Source organism: Euleptes europaea, chromosome 2, assembly GCF_029931775.1.
Source record: "Euleptes europaea isolate rEulEur1 chromosome 2, rEulEur1.hap1, whole genome shotgun sequence".
In the NCBI taxonomy this organism is placed as follows: domain Eukaryota; kingdom Metazoa; phylum Chordata; class Lepidosauria; order Squamata; family Sphaerodactylidae; genus Euleptes; species Euleptes europaea.
In genome coordinates, this window is record NC_079313.1 from 107417251 (window position 1) to 107432177 (window position 14927).

Consider the following 14927-nt stretch of genomic DNA (forward strand, 5'->3'; position numbering starts at 1 on the left):
TTACTAACACGGGATGTTTCAGGAATGAAGTATTTCCTGTTTTGAGTAGAATAGTAAATTACCAGTGGGAACCTGTGAGAAACAGGGGAATTTCCCCCTTTCATTCCTTCCTCACCTCATCCCCCTCCACTTACTCCTCCCCTGCCACTGCTCTTCTGCCTAAGTGAAAAGTGGATACCAAACTGACCAAACTAAATTATTTTTTAATTTGAAGAGTAAGTAGGAGCGAGTGGGAGTAGCTTCGGGGATGTTGTTTTGCTTTTTACAGAAAAGCAAAAGGATGTGTGTCCCCCTACATTGAAAGTCCTGCAGAAGTCCCCCCCCCCCAGCAATGGCACTCTCCCACCTGCCCCCCCCCCCCCGCATCAACCTTCTTGGCTGCCCACCCAGCTGCTTTCTCTCCTATGGCGATGGCAGTATTGAATCCCACATGAGACTCCTGCAGGTTTGCCACCTCAGCGCAGGTGCAGACAAAGATCCTCTTTGGGAATGATTTAAACCCTCTAATGTTTTCTTTCAGCGTGTCCCCAATCTTCAGATTTAAGTATCGACAGATAGGACTACACCTGACTATTAGAATATTTGAAAGCATTTGTCCAAATCAGGGCTTCCAAGAGCTACTTCAGTCACACAGACAAAGATTCCATCTGGGTTCCCCCATCACAACTCTGTGATGCAGCCCTAACACTATATGAAAACAAGCCACATGGCGTGCCCAGCTCCATGGGCCCCAAGGATGACCAGGACCCCTGGAATTTTGCCCCCCTAGATCCCGCTTCTCAGTGACCCTAGTTCAAAGACACCCTTTACTCTCCATTTAAACTCTTATTTAAACCAGCTCTGCTTAAGTCATATTCTTGTGCCTTATTTGCCATAAAATTCACCTTGTATACTGGGTCAATGGAGAATTTGGAATACAAACTAACCCACATGATTCCCTATGTCCAGGGGGAAAACAACACCCTGAAGTCATGTAGATACATGTCCTTCAGATAGAAGCTGAATTATTTTAAGCAATTCCATGTAAACGTCACAAATATCTTACTTCCAAAATAACTGGAATTAAATTCTTGTTGGTTTTCAAGTAAATGCATTTGCTATGCATCAGTAAAGCTTATTTGATGGCATCATGGAGTGCAAGCCAAGGACTAGGGGAGATTTGAAATATAGCTCATTAATTAATATGGCATTTCTCGTAAAAAAACATTTTATTGAAAAATATATGCATTTGCATGAACGTTATCATACTAGAGACAATTAGCTTAATCAAAAAGAAGGGATAACTTTTTATATATAAACCATTCGAAAGTCATATTAGGATGTGACCTTGCTTCGTATTAGGAGAATGTCACACTGAGTCATTGGTGGCTCCTGAATACTGCATACAGGTAGTTGAAGCTGCAAAACCAGGGCAGAAGCCTAGGAACAGGAGTGATACAGGGTCTGGGAGTGATCAGGGATCAGCAACCAAGAGGTCTGCCCTGCAGATAAAAGACAAATGTGAGACCCAGAGTAAGCCAAGTTCTACAGCTAGAGAAGGCATTCTGGGCTTGGAAGCATACTCAAGGGGGCGAGGTAACACCCCCCCCCCATTTTTCCATTGGAAAGATTGACAATTTTGGGGAGTACTGGGGGGGGAACCCTCCAATGACCTCTTTTGTCTTTTACAGCGCATTCCTGAGATGCGCCGACCAAAAGCCCTTAGGAGGCTGGCAACGGCGCACGCCGGCGCAAGAGCCCACACTGCCAGCGCCCAGAAGGCGCACACTGGCGTTGGTGGCCCAAGCGGTGGTGTGCAGGCCCGGCCGCCGGTCCCCGGCTGCTGCAGCGTTGGGCCCGGATGCCACCAGAGCCTCCCACCAGCATCCGGATGCTGGCACAGGCCGCGGCAGCCCGAGAGGCGTCCCGGCGGCCTGGGAGGCGTTCCCGGGACATTCCAGTGCTGGGTGGGGGACAGGGCCGTCGTTAGGCAGCCTCCTGAGCCGTTTCAGCTCAGGAACGCCCCCCTTTTATTTTTAGTGAGATACACTAATATAGGAGATACCTATACAGGTTGCAAGGAGTTTTGGCGCTGGGTGGAGGTTTCGGCTGGGCCAAAACCTCCTTAGGAGGCAATGCTGCTGGGTTGCCTCCTAAGCCCGGCGCCTGCATTTCTTTCAGGAATGCTCTGTTAGAATGAGTGAAATGCTTTTAAAGACAAGGTGGGCATGCTGTAGACATATACAGCTCTTAAATACAAGCATTTCTTCACGTAGAAGGATATCTGATCTTCATGCAGGCAGCATGAAGGCTTTCACTGCTTCTGTGGCCCTTTTGACCTGTTTCTTTTCTTGTGGTTGACCTTTTCCCCTCTCCCTCAAACCACCATGACATATATACCCACAGACTGGGCATTGAATAGCTTACTGACCTACCTTGCTGGAGGGAATAAAAGTTCAGAAGGACGTGAGGCACAAACTGCACCAAAGCCTTGGAGGAAAACTCTGAGAAAGTTTCACTGAGCTCTCTCTACCCAGTAGCTACAGAAGGAAGAAGACAGCATCTAGCTCAAAATACATCTACCTGTGCAGATATTATTATTAGGGTTGCCAGCTCTGGGTTAGGAAATACCTGGAGATTTTTGGGGCAGAGCCTGAGGAAGGCGGGTTTGGAGAGGGGAGGGACTTCATTGCTGTAGAGTCCAACAACTGAGAGCTGGCAAATGTGGCAGTCCTTGAAATAAGCATGAACTATCAACACCAGATTTCCTTCAAGGCACAAATTAAATTGAGCGGGCAAGATTACATGGAACAGCGGTGGGAATGCAGTGTGACCAAACCATCTCAGGCTGTTCATTTCATCAGGCAATTAGTGCCAGTTCATCAAGGGCTAAAGTGGCAAAAAAAATAGGACAGAATACAATTATGCAAAAGATCGTAGCTTAATTTTGTGGCCCTCCAATCAGTTGCCTGGAACTGCATGCTGTTCTTGTTCTATTGGACAATTCACAGAGTAGCTCAAGTTATTTATTTACAAAGGATCTGGAGGTAATTCATACATGCTTGGTAGTTGAACAAAATCAATAGATATTTCATATTTTGAGAGTCATAATGTGGGCAAAGATGTCTTTTACTGAAGGAGCTTTTGAGAGACTGCTTATGAAGGATATGCTTGAAGTCCTTTCACGAAGGACTGTTTATGAGAGACTATTTATGAAGATTTGGAGACAATTAACAAATTCTTGATAGAATTTAACAAAGCCTGTAGCTAAGTGAACTTCTGCTGGGAGATGACTGGCAGACAAGGGCTTACCTTTCACTGAGGAAGCATCTGCAAAGGAGAGATGGGATAAACAGTGGAAATGTTTGGCGTTAGAATGCAGGCCCTGTACCAATTCAAAGAATTTCTGGCTTGTTTAATCTATGTGTCTGCTAGTCTAGTGAAGAAATAATTTAACCATGCAGGGCACTGAATAGTTGCCATGGTAAAAGAGATCTGAACTGTTCCAGCTTGGTATGTTATTCCCCTAACCGGCTGTAAGGTCTATGCTTAGGGCCCTATCCAGAGGCAAAATGAATTTGCTCCCCCAAATTCTCCCCAGTGAATTATTATTATTAGCCACCAACAGAAGGCACACTCTGTACTTAAAACAAGAAGCTTGATATGGTTCCTACCCACAAGCTTATAATTGGTCAAAATTCATGACAGATGAAGCTGCCTTATATTGACTCAGGCTGTTGGTCTATTTAGGTCAACATTGTCTACTCTAACAGTAACTACTCTAACTCGCCAGGGTCGCAGGTTGAGATCTTTGACATCCCGCTCTACTATTGTGCCACAGTCCCTCCCCACATGACATATGAGGGAAGTAAAGCTGGGACTAAACATTTGACACAAATAAGGTGTCCCCCCACATGGTTCTCTTTGACAATCAAAGGGCAAAAACGCACGGTCGCTTTAGCCTCCTTTATTCCCTGTTTCAGCCAGGATTCAGCCAGGATCGAACGCATGCGTTTCGCCTAACATGCGTTCAATCCTGGCTGAATCCTGGATGAAACAGGGAATAAAGGAGGCTAAAGCAACCATGCGTTTTCGCCCAACGTTGCAGAGAACAGTACAAGGTTGGAGGGTCTGTTTAACCTTTCCCTGTGCTGGCAGCAGCTGTCCAGCAGCTCAGGGATCTCTATGTGTTTATCCTGCTTTTCTCCCTGATCAGGGATGTGATGTAGCTTTTTCACATTGTTCCCCCCTCCTCCACGGAATCTTCACAACAACCTTGTGAGGGCAGATTAGACAGAGATTGTGACAGACCTAAGGCCACCCGGCAGGCTTCCATGACTGAACAGAGGATTCGAACCCAGTCAGCCTGCGTCCTAGTTCTGTATTCTAAACACTATGCAATACCAGCCCTCAGAGGTCTTTTGTCACATCACTACCTGATCCTTTTAATTGGCAATTGATTCTCAGACCTTCTGCATGCAAAGCAGATGCTCTCCCACTGAGTTAACAACTCCTCTCCCAAATAAATGGTTTTTAAAATACATTCATAAAGTGGACAGTTTTTTCATAATTCAGCTCTTGGGGAGCTCCTGATAGACTTTTGCATTCCATAGCACTAAGATTCTGGTGTAAAATTCTGCAATTCTGTATTGGATTGGATCATGTGAATCTGCTCCCCTAGCAACAGAGCCTTACACCAGAGAAATACACCTCTTCCACTGGACCCACGCTCCTTGAACCGGTGGAAGATTCACTGTGTCACACAAAGGCTCTGCCATTTGCAGAACTGATTCAAAGGATCCAACCTCAGTGCTAACAACTTTTTCCTCTGCACCCACATTGAGATATACTTGCCAACATGACATGCATCTGATGTAAACTACAAAAGCAGCTTGTGCCGCAATAAATCTGTTAGTCTTGGAAGTGTCTCAAGACTCCTTTTTGTTTTTGCTGCAAAAGACTGACACAGCTACCCCTCTGGTACCTGCATCAAGAAAGCATAACGACTTGGATCCTATGATGGCATTCTGTACATGCTGAACAGCCTCCATTGCAGAGCATGTGTCCTCAGCCACTAGCACTTCAATTAGCACAGTGGCTCATTAAAAAATATTGATTGCTCCCAATCAGAAGTGCTAGTGACAGAAGAACCACATGAACACATGAAGCTGCCTTACATTGAATCAGACCCTTGGTCCATCAAAGTCAGTATTGTCCACTCAAACTGGCAGCAGCTCTCCAGGGTCTCAGGCTGAGGTCTTTCACATCACCTACTTGCTTAGTCCCTTTAACTGGAGATGATGGGGATTGAACCTGGGACCTTCTGCATTGCAAGCAGATGCTCTACCACTGAGCCAGAGCCCCTCCCCTTAAAAAGCGGCTCTCCAGGGTCTCAGGTAGAGGTCTTTCACATCACCTACTTGCCCAGTCCCTTTAACTGGGGATGCTAGGGACTGAACCTGGGACTTTCTGCATGCCAAGCTGATGCTCTACCACTGAACCACAGCCCCTCTCCAATATTAACCATTGTCTGCATAGGAGGCTGTCTGGGGCCTGGTAATGCAGTCATAGAATCCATCCCTATCTGTGTTGAGTTTATGCACATCTAACAATAGCTGAAAGAGAAGGGAAGGTGCCCCAAAATCAGCCGGATAAGCAAAGAGAGACAGAGAACACGGTGGACTCCAGCAGGTGCCAAAGGAGACATTATCCACACCTTTGAACAGCCTAATACATTTCAAAAAGGAGGGGCAGCTGCGAATATCAGTAGAAGAGCATCTCATAAATGACATGAATATTATTTATAGGATATAAACCTACTGCACACAAAAGAGATGAAATCAGAAACTGACACTATGCAATGCATAACTATTTTCGTACTAGCTTCAAGAAGACAGATGGAGGCTTTTTCAAAGGGGCTATGAACAGCAGATTTATAGAATGATAAATAATTGTCAAACAAGTGAATTTCTTGCTTGCTGTCACCCACATATACACACACAATCACTAAAAAATATTAATAATGAGCTCCATGCATTACGAGATGTTCTGCTATTTCTAGCCTATATTAGAAAATGCAAAGTGTCCCTTCCCACAATGGAAAAGACCCCTGAAGCCTCACCCATGCAGGCTGGAATGACAGCTCAATGGCAGAGCACATGCTTTGCATGCAGAAGGTACATAGGTAGAAGGTGTTGAGAAAGACCAAGAGGTGGACCAAGAGTCTGACTCAGTGCAGCAGCTTCATATGCTCATGGAGAATGCCACATGAGCTTGCTTGTGTGTGTGTGTATGTAAAGTGCTGTCAAGTTGCTGCCAACTTATTGCAGCCTATGGTGGTGTTTTCAAGGCAAGTGATTAAGCAGAGGTGGGCTCTAATCTATGAAAGTTGGGTTTCTGACAGGTGCATGGGCCGCACGGTGACTTGCCTGCTTAGTGCGAAAGTTGCTGACATAACCTGTCATTTAGATAGTTTGGTAGACAGTGCTGGGGAGGAGCCAGTGGTCATGGTACATGTTGGCACCAGCAGTGTGGGGAAGTGTAGTCCTGAGGTCCTACTAGAATCCAAATTTAGGTTGCTAGGCAGGAGACTAAAAGCCAGGACCTCCAAGATAGCTTTCTCTGAAATGCTACCTGCTCCACATGCAGGACCAGCTAGATAGGCACAGTTGGGGAGTCTCAATGAGTGGATGAGATGGTGGTGTAGGGAGGAGGGCTTTAGATTTGTTAGGAACTGGACAGCATTTGTTAGGAAGCTGGACCTGTACAAAAGAGATGAGCTCCACTTGAACCAGGATGGAATCAGACTGCTGGCACATAACATAAAAAAGGTGGCAGAGCAGCTTTTAAACTGAACCTGGGGGGGGGGGGGAAGCCGACAGGAGCTGAGAAGCATCTGGTTTGGGCAGACTCATTTCAAATGGACAAAGGGAAAATTGCTTCTGATTGCCCACATGGGGATGGAGTAGATATGAAAAGGGATGATAAAGCGGGATAGCCACTTAAGGATGCCCAAGGGCACAAGCCAAGGAAGTTGAAAGAGACAGTGTGGAGGTGTTTCTATGCTAATGTTAGAAGCCTCCAAATGAAAATGGGGGAGTTAGAGTGCTTGGTTTTAAGGGAAAACATAGATATAGTGAGCATTACAGAAACCTGGTGGAAGGGAGAGAACCAGTGGGATATGGTCATTCCAGGATACAAATGCTATAGAAATGAAAGGGAAGAGTGTATTGTGGGGTGCTGCTGCTATATACATCAAGGAGGGCATGTGTGTGTTAAGTGCCATCAAGTCACTTCTGAATCATGGTGACCCTATGAATCAATGTCCTCCAAAATGTCCTATCTTTAACAGCCTTGCTTGGTTCTTGCAAATTGAGGGCTGTAGCTTCCTTTATAGGGTCAATCATCTCCTATTGGGTCTTCCTCTATTCCTGCTGCCTTCAACTTTTCCTATCATGGTTGTCTTTTCCAGTGACTCTTGTCTTCTCATAATGTGACCAAAGAAGGGCATAGTGTCTAATAAACTAGAAACCAAAAGAAGGGCAGACTCATCCACAGAATCCTTGTGGGTGACAATACTGGGCCCCAATGGTAATTTAGTGCTGGGGACATTCTATCAGCCCCCTGACCAAAAGGCTCAAGGTGATCTAGAGATAGAGAATGAAATCATGGAAGCATGCAAAGGTGATAAAGTAGTAATAATGGGAGACTTTAACTACCCTCATATTGACTGGATAAATGCATGCTCCAGTCAAGCCAAACAGATACGAATTTCTAGACATCTTCAATGACTGTGCCATTGAACAGTTGGTCATGGACCCAACAGAGGGGAGGCGATCCTTGATTTAATACTCAGTGGTGCTGCCAGCGACTTAGTGTGGGATGTGGATTTGGTTGAGCCAACTGGCAACAGTGACTACAATGGCATAAAATTTAATTTATATGTATGTGGGAATGGGAAATCTCACACAATTACATTTTACTTTAAAAGAGGGAACTTCTCTAAAATGAGGAAACTGGTTTAAAAAAAGTAGAAAGGAACAGTTAGGAGGGTTAAATCTCTGGAAAAGGGTTACTGAAGTCCTCAATACTAGAGCCTCAGCTATATTGTATACCACAGATCAGGAAAGTTAGTATAAAGTTCTAGAGGTCACTGCCATGGCTAACAGGTAAGGTGAAGGAAATTATTAGAGGGAAAAAAGGCTTCCTTCAGAAACTGGAAGGCTTGTCCAAGTGAGGCAAACAAAAGCAAACAAGCAAACACAAACTTGCACAAAGGAAATGCAAGCAAACAATTAGAGACACAACAAGAGGTTTCGAGGGACATATCACTAAACACATCAAGACCAACAATAAGAAATTCTTCAAGTACATTAGGAGTAAGAAACCAGCTAGGGAAGCAGTGGGACCATTCAATGACAATGGGAGTAAAGGTGTACTAAAGGAGGATAAAGCTGTGAAACTTAAAGGAATTCTTCTCATCTGTCTTCACTGTTGAAGATATAGGGGAGATACCTTTTCTTGGACAGATGTTTTGTAGAGGGAGGAATGAGGAGCTGGGGCAAAAAATCCCAACCACATATACACTGATGGGCTCTGTGCTGGCAGTGACAGACCAAGAAAGGGATCTTGGGGTGGTAGTGGATAGCTCAATGAAGATGTCAACCCAGTGTGCGGCTGCTGTGAAAAGCAAATTTCATGCTGGCCATAATTAGACAAGGAATAGAGAATAAAACTGCTGCTGTCATACTGCCCTTGTCCAAATCTATGGTGAGGCCACACTTGGAATACTGTGTACAGTTCTGGTCACCACACCTAAAAAAGGATATTGCAGAGCTTGAGACAGTTCAGAAAAGAGCAATCAAAATGATCAAAGGGCTATGAGGAATGGTTAAAACAGGGCTATTTAGCTTGGAAAGAAGGTAGTTAAGGGGAGACATGATAGAGAGGCCTATAAAATTATGCATGGTATGGAGAGAGTGGACAGGGAGAACCTTTTCTCCCTTTCTCATAATACCAGAATGAAAGGTCATCTGCTGAAGCTGGAGGGTGAGAGATTCAAAACTGATAAAAGGAATTATTTCTTTACACGATGCATAGTTAAATTGTGGAACTCCCTGCCCCAGGATGTGGTGATGGCTGTCAACTTGGAAGGCTTTAAGAGGGGAGTGGACATGTTCAAGGAAAAGAGGGCTGTCCATGGTGGCTAGTCAAAATGGATACTAGTCATGATGCATGCCTATTCTCTCCAGTATCAGAGGAGCATGCCTATTATATGCTGCTGCAGTCATCTTGCTTGTGGGCTTCTTAGAGGCACCTGGTTGGCCACTGTGTAAACAGACTGCTGGACTTGATGGGCCTTGGTCTGATGCAGCAAGGCTTTTCTTATGTTCTTAAAGCTTCTGCAGGGGAAAAAACAACAGTGTTTAGTCTTCAGGGTGCCAGAGGACTCCTGTTTACAATCACTGAAGATTTCCCTACAGTATGTGACATGCTGGACCATCTCAAGGAGAATTACATCATTCTAAACCCATTGCCTTCAATGGATTTAGAAGGGTGGGTTGCACTCTTAATCTGTTTAGGATTGCACTCTTAATCATTTGGCTCCTTTCCTACATCTTACCGAAACCACACGCTCAACTCTGTGCTCTTTAGCTTCCTGCAATCTCTTCTACAGCTGTGTTTCTTTTGGGTTGGTCTACTGCATCTTGCCTGGCAGGTTGCTTCAGGCCAGGCACTGAGAGGGACGTACCTGTGTTGTTTGCCATCAGTCACCAGAAAGAGAGGTTCATTGTGGCTGGAGTATTGTGCTGGATGTGGGGAGCTCTGGTACCGATTCTCAGTCTGTGGCCTTGAGTCAGCCACCCACTCTCAGCATGGCCTACCTCACAGGGTTATTAGGGGGCTAAATACATCACCGCAAAACTTCCTGCTCATGTCTGATTTCTGGGCCAAGAACCTACCGTGACTGTACTGCTCTGGGGCTGCTGGAGCTGGGGTAAATACACAAGAAGCTATTCACAATGCCCAGGACCTCTCCACTCTGGCACAACTGAGGGAAAGAGATTTGCTAATCATTTATCCCTCCTCGATTCCTCATGGGCAATCCCCGACTTGTGTGTTCCCCTTGAAGGACATGTGCCTGCAGGAGAGGGGAGAAAAATAAATATGTGCCAATTTTGCATAGTGTTTAGAGTACCAGACTAGAATCTGGGAGATCTGAGTCAAAAGTTGCTCTCCATCATGAAGCTCTTTGGGTGACCTGGGACCGGTCGCTGTCTCTCAGGGCCAATTCACATGTTACAAAGTCCCCACAGGCAAGTTCAGTCAGACATGTGTTGGGAGTTCTGTGCTCCAGAATTACATTCCCAGGCCCAGTTTGGATTGGGCATGTGGTATGCTGGTAGAGAGCATGCTGGTAGAGAGTATGTGAGCAGTTTGGATTGGGCATGTGGTATGCTGGTATTCCACCCCACCCCCGGTGCCATTTTCCTGTTCAAAATGATCTTGGAGAGCCAGTATTTGCCCAGTTGGCAAAAGTCATATGTACAGATGGCTACAGTTGTAAGTTTCCACAGTGGGGCAAATGGCAGCTCATGTCATTTTAGATCATGAAAACAGTGTGTGTGTGTGGGGGGGGGCAGGCTTAAGGCCATCTACTTACACTGTGGCGATCCCAGTTCAAATTGGGGCCTGCCTGCTTGAGAACTGAATAGGGCTGCCAACCTCCAGGTAAGGCACGGAGATCTTATGGGATTGCATCTCCAGACTACGGAGATCAGTTCCCCTGGAGGAAATGGCTGCTTTGGAGGGTGGACTCTATGGCCTTGTGCCCCACTGAGGTCCCTCCCCTGCCCAGGCTCCATCGCCAAATCTCCCCAAACTCAGAGCTGCCAAACCTAAAACTGAGTTCGGAGCCATGGAAATCTCAGCCCACACCTGTCCAGTGTCCACCCTCCGTGTGTGTGGGAGAACAAGCAGGTCTTGATAAACATGTGACTCAGCCTAACCTACCCCACAGGGCTGTTCTGGGGATTGAAGGAAGGGCGGGGGGGAAACGTGCTGGGTGCCGCTTTTGACGAATCCCGACGTTGTGCTCACAAACCCATCTCAATTGTGCCTGGTGCGGCGATCAGGAGCAGAAGAGGTTCGGACCGGTTTCCTGGGCTCCTTCCCATGAGCGGAGGACTCCGGTCTGGTGAACCGGCTTGGTTGCCCCACTCCTCCCCTTAAAGCAGCTGGGTGACCCTGGGCCAGTCACAGCTCTCTTCAAGCTCTCTCAGCCCCACCTACCTCGCAGGGTGCCTGTTGTGGGGAGGGGAGGGGAAGGCGCTGGACTGTCAGCCTGTTTCATTCTTCTTCTCCTCCTCCTCCTCCTCAAAGGCTCCTCGCCTGGAAAATCTTTTATCGCGCAAACCCGGATCCGGAGCTCCGCGAGTTTAGCGCCTGACAACGACGTTGGGAAACTGCCTGGGCGCCCCCCAGTCCTGGAAGGCGTCGCCGGGAGAGAGAAAAGCGGGCGCTTCGACGGCTGGGCTGGGCTGGGCTGGGCTGGGCTGGGCGTCCCGGAGGGTGCCTCCCCTTCAGCCGAGCGCCCAGAGGCGTCCCTTGCGTCCCCCGGGCGGTTTCCAGCCCGTCGGACGTGTCTGGCGACCCGGCCGGCCGTCGGAGCTGCGGGCTGGCCAAGGAGAGCTGGGCGCGGCCCCAGGACGGAGCCGCCTTCGCAGGGTCGCCCCGAGCGGGCTGGGCAAGGAGAGCGATGCTGGGGGAGCCCCAGGATGCCAGCCGTGCGGAGCGGGGCGCGGCGCTGCAGAGCTTGAGAGACGGGAGGGGGCGCACGAGGTGATGGGTCTCCCGGGCTGGGTTTTTGCACCTGTGTGTGTGGGTGTGTGTGGGTGTTCCTTTGAAACGAAGGAGCCAGCATTTTCACAACGTGACTCGACGCCGCGGCTTCCTCGGGAGGGGGTGAGCTCTTCTTCCCTGGAGGTTTTTAAGAAGAGGTTAGATGGCCATCTGTCAGCAATGCTGATTCTGTGACCCTAGGCAGCTCATGAGAGGGAGGGCATCTTGGGCATCTTCTGGGCATGGAGTAGGGGTCACTGGGGGTGGGAGGTAGTTGTGAATGTCCTGCATTGTGCAGGGGGTTGGACTAGATGACCCTGGGTGGTCCCTTCCAGCTCTGTGCTTCTATGAATGCCGTCGGCCAAATCTGGAGGGTGCAGAAAGACCTCTCAGCTAGGAGGACGGCCAGTGGGTGAGGCCGCGGAGAGGCCGTGCACACGGTCGGTTTCACACACACCCCTGCCCGCCGTTGGCCGCTCCGGAGGCAACTTGCGTTGACCGCCCGACCGCTGCGCCCCGAGTTCCAGACGTGGCCACTCGCTCCAGCGACACCATCTCTGAGCAAACGACGGCGATCCCACTCCCATACCAGACCAAGTGACTCCCACCCTGCGTGGGGGAAACCCTCACTTCGCCTGGATCACGGATTGGTGAGCATCATTCCTCCACAGGAGTAGATTCCTGCTTGCATGTGTTTGAGAAAGACGGTGAGACACACACCCCCTTTATAAAGGATGGGGGGGATGTCTCACTGTCTTTATCAAACACATGCAAGCAGGAATTTTATAATCTCACCAGCTTTGAGATTCTGGTCCATAGTGACCATTGTGAACAATCAGCAATGCTGATTCTATAACCTTAAGCAGATCATGAGAGGGAGGGCATCTTGGGCATCTTCTGGGCATGAAGTAGGGGTCAGTGGGGGTGGGAGAGGTAGTTGTGAATTTCCTGCATTGTGCAGGGGGTTGGACTAGATGACCCTGGTGGTCCCTTCCAACTCTAAGATCCTATGATTGATGTAAAAATATCACAGTATTGGTGACTGTATGTTGTAGAATGCAGTGAATATAAGTGGTACCCTGGCGTCATTCCAGTTCCCCCTCCCTCTGAGTGTGAGGGCGTGACAGAGAGAGATCTGAGTCCAGTAGGGCCACAGGGGCAGGAGCTTCTTTGCTGTGGTTTTTGCTTCCCATTCTTGCCGGCTACTCCTCCGTGCAAGCCTAGCCTTGACTTAGCTTTGTGAACCATTTGCAGATTGATTCGCGGACTCCCGTTCGGATAATTTGCCCAACTGTTTCCTTGCCTTCTTGAATCACCAGGTCTGGAGACTCTGCTGGCATCTGTACAAGCAAGCTGCCCATTGAGTGCCTTCCGTGGAACTCCAGAGTGGGGAAGCCCAGCTTTTGACCTCCGCCACCCACTGTGTTTGCCTTCAGAAGCAAAGACCATCTGGTCAATGTTGGGCAACGGTAGCAGCAGCAGCCCCAATTGTACACTCTGCAGCCAGGACTTTGCCGGCGGTGTCGGCAAGGTGACCCTCATGGTCCTCCTGATCTTCACCATCAGCCTGGGCAATGCGGTGAGCCTCCTGGTTTTCCTTCGCGTCAAGCAGTTCCGAAGCCCTCAAGGCTACCTGAAAGCCTCTTTAGCCCTGGCTGACTTCACTGTAGGGGTCATTGTAGTGCCTTACTCCGTATACAAAGAGGTGAACAGGCTGGTTTATGGGATGGAGCAAGAGATCGGCGAGCCTGGCCAGCTGACTTGCTACATCGTCGGGCCCCTCTTTGCAGGCTCCACCCTTGTCTCCATCACCACCATCTTCCTCCTCTCCGTTGAGAGGAGCATCGCTGTGCTGAAACCCTTGCACAAGAGAGCTGTGATCACCAAGCGCAGGACTGTTTGGCTGATCCTTGCCACCTGGGCCTTGAGCTTCTGCTTGGCAGTGATCCCTCTGTTCGCCTCCCCGGATATTACCTTCCAGTACAATTCCTGCAGCAGTTTGTGCAATTATGAGTTCCCGAAAAACAAGCCACCTCAGCCCCATTGGAATATCATGCTGCTCTATCCAGTCTTTGATTTCTCCCTCTTGGGTAGCACTTTAATCATCAACTGTGTCACCTTTGCTGCCCTCCACCAGTACTGCAAGACCCGGAAGCAGCTAGGGGGACAGTCACCGGGGGGCAGCCAGCTCTCCTTCTCAGACATCAATGCAGCCAAGAACATCGGGGTCTTAACTTTTGCTTTTGCAGCTTCCTTCAGCCCCATTGCTGTATTTGTGGTGGGTTCTGTGGTGGGCTACACGTGGTGCCGTTTCTCCTTCTACGCTTTCTGGATCCTCACGTCCAACAGCTGCTGGAACGTGGCCATCTATAGCGCCTGGGACCCCAGGTTTCGCCAGGGGGTTAGGGAGCTGTTCAGCAAGAGAGTGCTGAAATCCGCCTCCCAGGGTACCAGTCACTCAGTGGAGGTGGACAGTACTTCTGCAGCCTGTGTGGTGGTCCTCAAGGAGATGTTCCATCCGGACGGTACTTGATGGCACAGCCTTTTGCTGCCACTTGTCAGGAGAGGCTACTGAGCTGTAACATTAGGATGTTCTGGCTGTTTAGCCAGACAATGCTTATTAAACTTGTATCTTGCTCTTACAAGGGATTTTCAGTGGACTTCCATCCAATGGATGAATGAGGTCTACACTACTTAGCTTCATCTGTGCCAGAGCATCAGATGCTGCTAGAACACTTGCTGCTCTCTGGTCCTGGCTCTGGTTATTGAACCTCTGCAAAGAGGTTTGCTTCAGAAATGTGGACTTCTAAAGTGTTCAAATAGCCCAGCTTAACTCGAACTTGTCAGGGCTCGGAAACTAAGGGGGATTCACCACGGTTGGTATTTGGATGGGAGGCCACCAAGGAAGACTGGGGTTGCTATACAGAGGAAGGCAACAGCAAACCACTTCTGCTCTTCTCTTGGCTGGAACACCCATAGATGGGGTTGCCATGAGTCAGTTGTGATTTGACAGCACTGTCTTAAAGTGCCACACTTGTTCTTGCATAAACCGAATTACAGTTTGTTGAACTTCATAGTCCAAACACAGCCTAAATGTACCTGTGATG

General features: G+C 48.4%; 1 protein-coding gene across 1 annotated transcript; it reads left to right on the top strand.

The window, feature by feature from the left end:
- The first annotated feature begins 13276 nt into the window (after nucleotides 1-13276).
- LOC130473959 (trace amine-associated receptor 1-like) lies at nucleotides 13277-14353 on the top strand. The gene has a single exon (XM_056845615.1). It carries the CDS (start codon nucleotides 13277-13279, stop codon nucleotides 14351-14353), a length of 1077 nt encoding a protein of 358 aa, XP_056701593.1.
- Nucleotides 14354-14927: the final 574 nt, after the last annotated feature.

Coding starts and splice junctions, on each gene's coding strand:
- LOC130473959 (XM_056845615.1), top strand. CDS start 13,277: ATGTTGGGCAACGGTAGCAGCAGCAGCCCCAATTGTACACTCTGCAGC.